We start from the raw sequence: 11,204 nt of genomic DNA, 5'->3' as shown, positions 1-11,204 counted from the left end.
TACGCATTTGATTTTGTAACTGCTGTTTCCATGACCCCTGATTGTAGATGCAAGTAAAATTAAATGCCTGAAAACGTGAATCTTTTCTCCATTTATCATGCTGGTGTCTATTGGTCCGGCTGTCAAGTTTTCTTTACATTGAATTGTAATGCATACTGAAGGCTGCAGTCTAATTCTCATCAAGTGCTGCAAGCAAGGCGATGACGCTTGCCTAACACAGGCTGTTAGTAAGCCTCCTCCAATCCTGCTTCACATATCCAGTTCTCAGATTTGCTGGCGATAATGTTGTGTGGGTCAAGTTCATCTAGACGGTGGAGTGTTTGCTTTTCAAGTCCTTCTTCCCTTTTTGATTAATCATCCTGTCAGTTACTGAAAAGGAGATGCTGTATGATCCAATTCCACATTTATCGATCTTTTATGTAATTTATTTCCAAGCTTAATTAGTTAAGTTCATATCTGTGACTGTTACATCTCCTTAAGGAATTGGCCCTTTGTCATTATATTGGTTTGAAGTCTGCTTTAGCTGAGATCATTGTGGACAGCATACAGGGTTCTTGCTGATAACGTCTCTTCTAACTCAAGTATTTAGTCCATTAGCATAAATGTACTTATTGATATCCCAGTGTTGTTGATTTGTAATTTAATTAGATTTACAACTATCATTTTGCTTTTTGATAGTCTCTGTATATTGTTCTTTTATTTTTTCCTTTTCTATTTGTCTTTGGGTTTACTGAATATTTTTTATAATTCCATTTTCTATTACTTTAGCACTTTACATTTTTAGTTCTTTTAGCTATTAGTATATATATCCATAACTTGTCAGTCTTCACCAACTCACACAAAATATTTTTTAAGAAAACCACTTGCAATCCAATAGCTTTAGTCCTATTGTGCTTTTCATACGCATTCCAGAGGCTATGAACCCAACTTATGTTCGAATTTAGAGTCATAGTTTCATTTATGACAGAAAGAAAACAGTCTTTTATGTTTGCCCATATATTTGACACTTCACACTCTTTTCAGTCCTTTCTGAAGATTCAAGTTTCCATCTGGTATAATTTTCTTTGGCCTAAGAATATTCTTTAGTGTTTGCTATAATGCAGGTCTGCTTACAATTAAATCTCCATTTTTAGTATCATGTATTTATTTTACTTTAATTCTTAAAAGATGCTATCACTGGATTAGAAAACTGAGTGAACTGTTCTTTGAGTAAAGATATCATCCAACTGTCATCTGGCCTTTTTTCCTCGTGAAGAACCAGCCATCATTTGTGTGGCTGCTTCCTAGTATGTAACATGTCCTTTTTCCTTTGGCTGTTTCATTGATGTTCAAATTATCCTTGGTCTTCAATAGGTCTCATAGCACGCCTCTGTATGCTTGTCTTCATACTCATTCTGTTTGGAGTTTTCTGAGCTTCTTAACTCTGTAAGCCTATTCTTTTCAAAATACTTGAGAAATTTCCAGCCTATTCCTTCAAATTATTTTTTCCCCAATTTTCATTCTCCCTTCTTTTTCTTAGACTGTTTTAAGTGGGATTGACTCAAGAAACAAATCCAGTGACGCTCACATATGTATAAGAGCTTTATCTCACTAAGTAATTATATATCAAGGAAGCATCCCGCTCAGTCCAACTCAAGTCCTTAAGGCTGAGACTGGTCCACATAAGGCCCTCTTCAGATTTATGCAGCCACATGCGATGATACAGAATGCAGGAAGATCACCGGCTGGTGGGTGCAGAGTTGTGTGAATACAAGGTCAGTGGAAATATGGCAGGGCTCTGGCAATGCCAGGGTCAGTGACACCAGCCCCAGCAGGCAATAAGGTGGAAGGAGGGAGGGAGAGAGGGAAAGGGAGAGGGAGAGGGGGAGAGGGAGAGAGGGAGGGAGAGAGGGAGAGAGGGAGAAGGAGGGAGAGGGATAGAGAAGGAGAGAGGAGAAGGAGAGGGATAGAGGAGAGAGGAGGAGGAGAGGGAGAGGGAGAGAGGGAGAGAGAGAGAGAGGGAGAGGGGGAGAGGGAGAGGGGTAGAGGGAGAGAGAGGGAGAGAGGAAGAGAGGGAGAGAGGGGGAGAGAGAGGAGAGGGGAGAGAGGGGGAGGGGGAGAGAGAGGGAGAAGAGAGGGAGAGGGAGAGAGAGAGAGGGGGGGAGAGAGGGAGAGGGAGAAGGAGAGGAAGAGGGAGAAAGTGGTTCCCAGGGTCCTCCTTATGAGGAGGCCACACCTCCATCTTCAAGTTGACATTAAATCATTCTAACTACCACAAACTCCAAGTAGGCATACAGTAGATCACTTGACACTATCTCACAGTTTTCCCAGGCTCTATAATTTTTTTTCTGTCTTGAGCTTATATTTCTCAAACTTTTTCCTACCATCTCCAATCTACTGTAGACCTCCCAGTGATTTTTCAAATTTCAGATAATTTAAGTTCTAGAACATCCTTTGGGTTTTTCGAGTCTCTCCTCCACATCCCTACAACCCCACCCCTTGCCAACTGAGATATTAAGAGTTCTGGTTGGATTGTTGGGTAAGTGTTGGATTGTTAGCCACAAGACTGGCAGTTCAAGGCCGTCAGTTGCTTTACATGAGAAAGGTGAGGCTGTTTACCTCCACAAATATTTACAGCTTCAGAAGCCCTGTATACAGTCGCTAGGAGTCAGAATCAATTATTAGTAGGCCTTGTTTTGTTTTGCTTTACTGGGTACCTCATCTGTTCATTCATGTTTCACATTTTCTACTATACGTCCATCAGCATAGGTATAAGTTCTTCCAGGGCTTCATCAGCTTGTTGAAACATTTTTACTGATATCTGTCACTTCCTAGAGACTTTTTGGTTGTTGTTGTTAATTCCTTCAGTGAAGCTAGGACTTCTTCCTGCAACACAATTGGTTCTCATCGCTTATCAGCCTTTTGGCAAAGAGCAAGCATAGTATCAACCGTATATACTCGAATAGAAGCCGACCCGAGTATAAGCAGAGGTACCTAATTATTACCTGGGAAGCCAGAAAAACTGATTGACTCGAGTATAAGCCTAGGGTGGAAAATGCAGAAGCTATTGGTAAGTTTCAACAATCCAAACAAATGAAAATAAAATTACTAAAAATTGAAACATCAGTGGGGTAATGTATCTAAATATTTTAAATAACAAACATAAATAAAAGGATAAGTCATTAAACATTAGTAAACCAGCACAGTAAGTGGAAAATAGATTCAACAAAAACAATAAGTTATCAACAATGATATCTTAAGAGTACTATTCCCTGAGCTCAATCAGCAACCAAGCTAAAATGTAAAGAGTTAAAATCCTTCAAAACTGGATTCCTCATCAGCATCCGTATCCCAATGCAGAGCTTCAGCTGGTGTGAGGTCATCATAGATGCTGTCCTCACTGGGGTACCACTGACCCGTAGATAAGCTGACCCCGTTTTTCAGCACATTTTTTGTGCTGAAAAATGTGGCTTAAACACGAGTATATAGGTAGGTCTTGATCATATGCTACTTCTTGAAATAACTGAATGTCAGAGTTATTTTGGGTACAGTGACTCCATGTATTCCTTCCACCTTATTTTGATGCTTCCTGCAGCAGTCAATATTTTGTCATAGAAGCTTTCAATATTACAACTCGAGATGTGACTTTTTTCTTCAGTTCTTTCAGTTTGAGATAGACTAAACATGTCCTTCCTTTTTGACTTTGTATCTCCAGACCTTTGCACATTCCATTATAATATTTTGCCTTCTGGAGCTGCCTTTTGAAAATTTTTGTTGCATTCTTTACTTCTCAATTTCTTCCCATCTGGGCAAGGTTTCATTCTGTTGTGTTTGAGGGTCACTGTGGCTTGGAATTGTCTTGAGGGCACAAAACAAGATAGTTCTAAGAGGAATTTTGAAACCCTCGTTTGCTAACATTGATGGTGTTTTCTTTTCACCAATGATCACATTCTTTGTAAATCTAGTAATTTGGGGACTTACAATTTTTTTTAACCCTAGACACCATAGCAGATAGCCAAAAATTATTTGAAGACAATTGTTCCCACCTCCTCCTTTAACAAAGGATTAATTTGGAATAACTTAAATTCACAGTCTATCATCTTTATAGCAAGCAGCAACTGAAATCCCGTTAGTTCTTTTAAACTTGGCATAGAATTTGCCCCAACTATGTGTAGTTAGTTCATGCACAAGTTTTGACAAAGTAATGTTCAAAATTTGGTGTTAACTTTCTCTATTCCAAGAGTTGTCCTCTCAGTTTTTAGCCCCAAACTCTGTCCTCTGGTTCTTTGGGTTAGTAAAGCTATTGATTTCTATCCAAGTTCCAAATGTCCAGCACTATCTGGGGCTATACTGTGGCTACTCAGTAATCTCTCCTCCAATTCTTTATTTCCTCCTCTCTAGTTTCTGCCTGTTTGGGGTCCACTTCCAGTATTTGTACATACATACATACATACATACATACATACATACATATATTAATTCCACAGTTTTTACAAGTTATCTGAAAGATTGTTCCATTATAGTCTACTGAATAATAATAGCATCTTAATAGGCTTATGTAGGATTTAGAGTCTCATAGAGCCTTTTTACCCTTGGATCCACTGTAAGGCTAACTCTTCTTCAGAGCACTTCCACGGTTTGCATGTATTGTTCAAAATTACAGTAGCTGTTACTGAGATTCCCTGGTTCTTTTTTCTGACCTCTCTATATTTTGACCTTCTCTTTTCACTGTTTCCATTGTCTGCATTATGCTCAATTCTCTATGGTCAATTCTCTGCAGGGCTGTCTGGAAGGGAGCCCTGGATGATCCTTGACTGGGCTCCCTTCCAGTCCTTCATGTTTTAATACCTACTCTCTGCTATTAGGTACAAAAATTCCTCCAAGTGTTCTCAAATGGCTTCTCACACTTTCTAGTGAATACATACGGGTTATTTTGTGCTGTTTTGGTTTTCAGGCCCAATTACCATTCTAAGTGTTGTAAGTCATGCACACCTCACAAAAAAAAGCCTCGTCAAAGTAGATTATTTCCCTACTTTACATACCATCTATAAATACAGCAAGTAACACATCTTATGCTACTCTGTCTTGCAATATACCCAATTGTATCTACAGATATACTACAGTGAAACCTGTGAGAACTATATTTCAGCAGCACTGTCTTGTTTTCTGCCTTTGACAGGGTGAAGTCTTACTATTTTTCTAAGGCTCTTTTTATTGGGAAATATTTGAGATTTCTTTTTTTGATAGATTTCTGCCTTACACAGTTATGGCATTCCCAGAATGCCTAGGGTTCAAGCCATGGCTCCCATTTCTAGATATTTCACTGTTTGGATTACTATTACATGTTAACTATGGTTCTGTGGTTTTGCAGGCACATTATTTTTCCATACTGTAATGTAATATAATCATTTCCAAAACAATCCTCCATTTTTAAAATCTGATGTAAAAAGCCAATGTTTCCTAGGGGCATGACCTGTGTTCGACACCTAAGAATGTTCTTGGAAAGCTTGCTCTGCATTCGATTCACCATCCTCTCATGTCTATTTGTTAGGATGTGAGTTACCAGCTGTCTATCTGACCTGCAGATGTGGGGATTTGTCAGCCCCTGTTGTCCTGGGAGCAAGAAGTCTGCCATCTGACCTATTATAGATAAGGCGTTTGCCACCCTCTGCAACCTTCCTCCATTGATAACTACTCTTCTTTGAGAAGCTGCTTCTTTTGTGTGGCATTACTGTGCCTCAGTAGAGACTGGGAACTTCACCACGCACCACGGAGTCACCGTACAGCCTGAACATCCCATCACAAACTGTCCGGCCCATAGAGTCATCAAGTTGAACTGCACAGCAGCACACCCTCGACTGAAAGTGAGATATACAAGATTGAGCTGTAATAGGATCTCCCAGGGAGTTCTTTATGAACACTTAACGGAGGCATAGAAAGCACATGACTGGCTTACCAATGGTTCTGTACTATATGCAGGCACCTCCTAGAAGCGGGCAGTGGCAGCACTGAAGCCCATTCTCTATTTTATTACTAATTGGAAGTCAGTACATATATCATTCCATAGTTCAATCGTGTCAAGTAGAACTGTACAATCACTACAGTTTGAAACATTCCTTTTCTTCCTTGACACTGTCTCCCTTTTACCCACCCCTGAAACTGAAGCCCCATTCTGGGGCCTCTATAAAGAGCAGCGGTGACGGCAGGACTTCATGCAGTCCACACAGCTGGACATTGTGCTTGGAAGGAGAAATGGCCAAATATATGGCTACACACCATATCCCTCGATTAAGGACCAGACAAAGTAAAGATGCCCGTGTTTCATGTTTCACAAAGGGTGACTTTGGCAGAGGAGGATTTTAACAATCAAATGGATAGGACGGGACATTGTGTGAACCAATCACCCCTGAATATGCAAGAATTTAGATAGGAAACCCTTTCTAATACTAATTCATGAACAAAGTGGCCACCGTATCAGGGATGGAAATCATGCATGGATTCAGCATGAAGGACTTCCATGCACCAAGGGAGACCAGGCTCCAGCCCCTGATAAATGACCACTTTGCTAGCAGCAGAGACCAACAGACCCTACATGGCACTATTCCTGAGATCGATGATCTTGCAACCTGCTGGCAAGATGATCACATTGCACCGTTTCCACCATGGAAAGAGTGTTGTCTTATTGGGACAGACGCTGCCCAGGCTGTAGACTTACAGAATGCCTTATCCACTTCCATGGCACTTTCATCCACTTTCATCACACAGCATCACCTTGCAGCTAGGAACTCACTTCACAGCAAATGAAGTACAGCAACAGGTCGGTGCTCATGGGATTCATGGGGCTTGCCACGTTCCGACTACCCTAAAACAATTGCCTTGATAGGACAGTGGAAGAATCTTCTAAAGGCACGATGACACTGACAGCTCTAAGGCAATACCTTGCCAGGTTGGGGCAAACGCTTTCCAGGAGGCTGTACGTCCTCTAAACCAACAGTTGCTGTCTGGAGCTCTTCTCCCATAGTCAAGCTCAGGGTGGAGATGGGAGTGGCTCCATTCATGTCTATGCCTAGTGAAAAATCCCCAAACCACACTCACTGCCATTCTGACTCACAGCGACCCTGTCATGTTTTCAAGGCTGTAGCCCTTCATTGAAATAGAGAGCTTCATCTTTCCATGGAGTGGCTGGGGGTTGTTATCAGTCCAATGCTTACCTGATAGCCAGAACCATTTATAAAATATCTGCTTCCTGTCCCCATGACCTCATCCTGGGGTCTAGAAGTATTTCCAAGCGGACGAATGCACACACCTAAAGGCACAAAACTGATTCCACTAAACTGCAGGTTAAAAGAAACACCTGGTCACTTTGGGTTCCTTATGTTTCTAGATCATTGGTTCCCAAACTTATTCGGCCTACAACCCCATTTTTTTGGGGGGGGTGCTACTTAGTGCTTCTCTAGCGATTAAAAATCTCTGTACTGCAGTTCATACTCCAGGATCAAGTGCTTTTGCAGCTCCCTGGATCTTTCTGGGGCACCCAAGGGGATGCATCACCCAGTGGGAAATACTGCTCTAGATCAACAGACTAAGAATGGAGTTACCAAGCTGGCCAGTGTGATCAATCCTGATTTCCAAGGGGACAGCAGAATGGCAGTACAGACTACACAGATAAAGAACATTTTGTTTGGAATATAGGAGATTCCTTAGGATATTGCTTTATACTACTGTGCCTTGTGATAAAAGTAAATGACACAAGGCAGCAACTCCATTCTGACATCACTACTAATGTATGTCCCAGATCCTTTGGGAATAAAAATTGGGGCCACTAGCTGAGGTGCCTGCTGAGGGCAAAGGTAATACAGAATGGGTGGTGAGGACAGTTCTAATTACTAGATATCACCAGTTTCCAGCTTGAAAAATGATAACTGTAATTGTTGAGTATTTCTTCCATGTTCCATTATATGTATATATAATTTATAAAATATAAAGTGTACACAGAGTTAGTGTACTTCCGCGTATACATTACGTGTACATTAGGGGCAGGCATGACACTATAATTCTCCACGCTTAGAGGATGATGTATGGCTTAAGCTGTGGTCTGGCCAACACTGGATCAACTGCTCTTCCATAATGTAATGTAATGTAATGTAATGTAATGTAATGATCCTCTATTTTGTGATCTGCTGTGAGTCGCCATTCTGTTGAAAGCCAATCAGTTTCCTTGAGTATGATCTGTGTTTGTCCAATAGAGATAGCTACTCTGGCAAAGCTGAGTCTTTCTTAACCTGCATCTGAGTTGTCACCCTGGGGAACATGGGGTATGAGCCAGTAGTCTACTATCTGAGCAGCCAATTTGTCTACTGCAACCATGTGGGTTAGGAGAAGCCTCCAGCTTTGTGCTTGAGCCACACACTTAGGACTTGCCAGGATACATTTCTCTAGACAGCTCTACGTACATGCCTCACTGGTTTTGTTCTTCTAATGAGCCCAGCCTAAGATACTGACCCACAGACAAGTAACTTCTCTATGTCTCAGTTGGTTGTGAAAATCCAATAAAATACTGGGTGAAAGAAAGGTACTCTGGATACAGTCTGCCATACAGCTAACATATATATATATATATGTCATGACATTTTAAAGTTCAGGTGCATGAAATTATAGTTTCAAAAATTATCCCCGCTGAAAAGCAAATCTAGTTTATTTATGAACTATTCCATGTTATAAACAAATATGTCTATTTCAATTTATTTGTCCATTTCCCTGCCCCCAGGCTTTTACCAGGCTGCAATGAACATCCACACAGCTATCTATCTATATCGGTGCCTGCATGCATACTAGTGTTTCCCTGGAGTACATACATAAGAGTGGAACTGCTTTACCACTGAGGATACATGTTGCCAACTTTACTTGATACCTGAGACTGCCTAACTGCACCCCAAAGTGGTTTCATTCCACAAACAGTATACGAGGTATTGCTTCTTTATTTATGGGCATTGTCAGACTTTCCAATTAATATTTATTCTAATGATATGAGAATAACTAATAGAAATACCCTTCCAATGTAAAGTCAAGTATTTGTTAAGAAGCATAATTTTAAACTTTCTGATCACAGATTTAAATATTAAGCTGATAAATATTAGGTCACTGATGTTGCGTATCAGTGGGAAAGTATCAAAATATGGGTCTATCACTAGAAATTTAAGGCATAGAAACTATGCTTGGTGAAAAGAACAAACTCACCTCAAACTCTCCAAGCAGTTTAGAAATAAGCAAACCCTCTGGAAACTTGGAGACAACCTAAGACATAGAAAATGAAATACACATAGTTGGGTGATAAAGTAGCAACATTCACACAATATAAGTCTAAATAGGAACAAAGGCAAAGATCAAATATTATCAAGTGAATTATGATCAAATTATATCTATTTTAAAGACCAGTTCCCAATTTTTACAAGGTCACAACAAAAAAGATTTTCTTTATATTTCCAGATTTGAGAAATCCAAATTGGTATTATTAAAAAATAGCACAATGTCGCTTTCCACAAATTCCTATACTTTAAAAAATTTCAGCTTAGCCAATACATAAAATTAAGCAATCTTCTATGGTATAGTTTCATTTTAATGTTAAAGATACTGTGACACTACAGTAATTTTGGAAAGCAGAAAAATAAACCCACAATAAAGAAAAAGAGCCAAATGTGTAAAGATTGATATTTATTAGAAAAATAAGATTATTACTTTATGATCAGTTTTAATATAACATATCATAGATTTCATCCATATCAGTTCATGTGTATCAACTTATTTACTGGCTATATATTTTTCAAAATACTCACTCACTGCCAGCAAGCTGATTCTCAGCCCTGGTGGTGTAGTGGGTTACCTGGTGGGCTGCTAACCACAGGGCCAGCAGTTCAAAACCACAAGCCGTTCCTCGGGACAGAGATGAGGCTTTCAACTCTTATCAAGAGTTATAGTCTCAAAAACCTACCGAGCAGTTCCACTTGGTCCTAAAGGGTTGCTATGAAATTTTCAACATACCTATTTGTTTTTTAATTTTATTGGGGCCTCTCACAGCTCTTAACTATACCTAAATCTATACATTTATAAAATCTTCTATTTATGACTGCCTTCCTAATTTCTATCATAAGAACTACCAATAAAATAAGGGAAAAAAGTTATGCCTAAATTCCACAATCCAGATATAATTACTGCTGCATTTCAGAAATCGTCCTATTAGAATTTCTTTATAGAGAGGAGGCACATTCACATTATTCAGATTCCACATAAAATATTAAATAGCTATTCTATAACCTATTTTAAAAGCCTAACAAGATATCAAAGAGATATTTCCAAGTATATTAATGTGACACACATAAATTATCTTACCAGCTACATGATAGTCATGGCTAAATGGATAATTTAACCAAGCCTTTATCAACGAGTGCTTCATTTTCCTCTAATTTTTTATCAACACCAATCTAGTTTTCCTGAACATTTCAATGTAAGTATTTCTTGTGTGCTTGCTAAATTAAGGGGTCTTGGTAACAATGAGTTACAAGTTGAGCTGCTAACGGCAAGGTTAGCAGTTCAAGTCCACCAGCTGCTCCACGAGAAAAAGATGAGGCATTTTAACTCCTGCAAAGATAAGAGTCTCAAAAACCCACAGGGGCAGCTCCACTCTGTCCTGGAGAGCCACTATGAATCAGAACTGCCTTGATGGCAGGGGCATTTGCTATTTTCTTCACACAAATTCTGTATAATATCATTGGCAAGTGAAGATATCCAGTCTTGATTTTAAAAATATTTCCAAGCAGTTTTCCAGGAAGACATTTCCCCACTTTATAATACAAAGATGATGAGCAGGTCATTCTTTTTTTGATTTTGTGAATATCCTTTTATGTGTTTATTGTCCTTCTGCTTTCATAAATTATTTGTTTATACATCTTGCTCAATTTTCACTCTCTGAAAACCCCTGGAGGCAGCCAGCAGGCCAGTACTTTCTTTCACTCCTTCACTCGGCTCTCACCTGAACATGCAAGAATGTAGGTAATACATTGTAATACTAATAAAGATGATGTAATACTAATAAAGATGATTGTACAACATTTCTTAATACGACTGGCCTACTGAATTGTAATGTGAATCATATTCCAATTAAAAAAAGTTAAAAATATTAATAAGGAATCTCTCCTAAATAATTACTGGGTTGTCCAGAAAACTATTAG

The 11,204-nt window shown here is 39.4% G+C and overlaps 1 protein-coding gene across 1 annotated transcript in view; it reads right to left on the bottom strand.

The window, feature by feature from the left end:
• TDRD5 (tudor domain containing 5) overlaps nt 1-11,204 on the bottom strand; it is a 56,295-nt gene that overhangs the window by 27,578 nt on the left and 17,513 nt on the right. Inside the window, 1 exon segment of the mRNA XM_075541365.1 lies at nt 9,217-9,273. Within this exon segment, the coding sequence (XP_075397480.1) occupies nt 9,217-9,273 (57 nt within the window).

Source organism: Tenrec ecaudatus, chromosome 1, assembly GCF_050624435.1.
Source record: "Tenrec ecaudatus isolate mTenEca1 chromosome 1, mTenEca1.hap1, whole genome shotgun sequence".
NCBI lineage: Eukaryota > Metazoa > Chordata > Mammalia > Afrosoricida > Tenrecidae > Tenrec > Tenrec ecaudatus.
The sequence above is the reverse complement of the archived record's forward strand: the minus strand, read 5'-3'. Positions and strand labels throughout refer to the sequence as shown.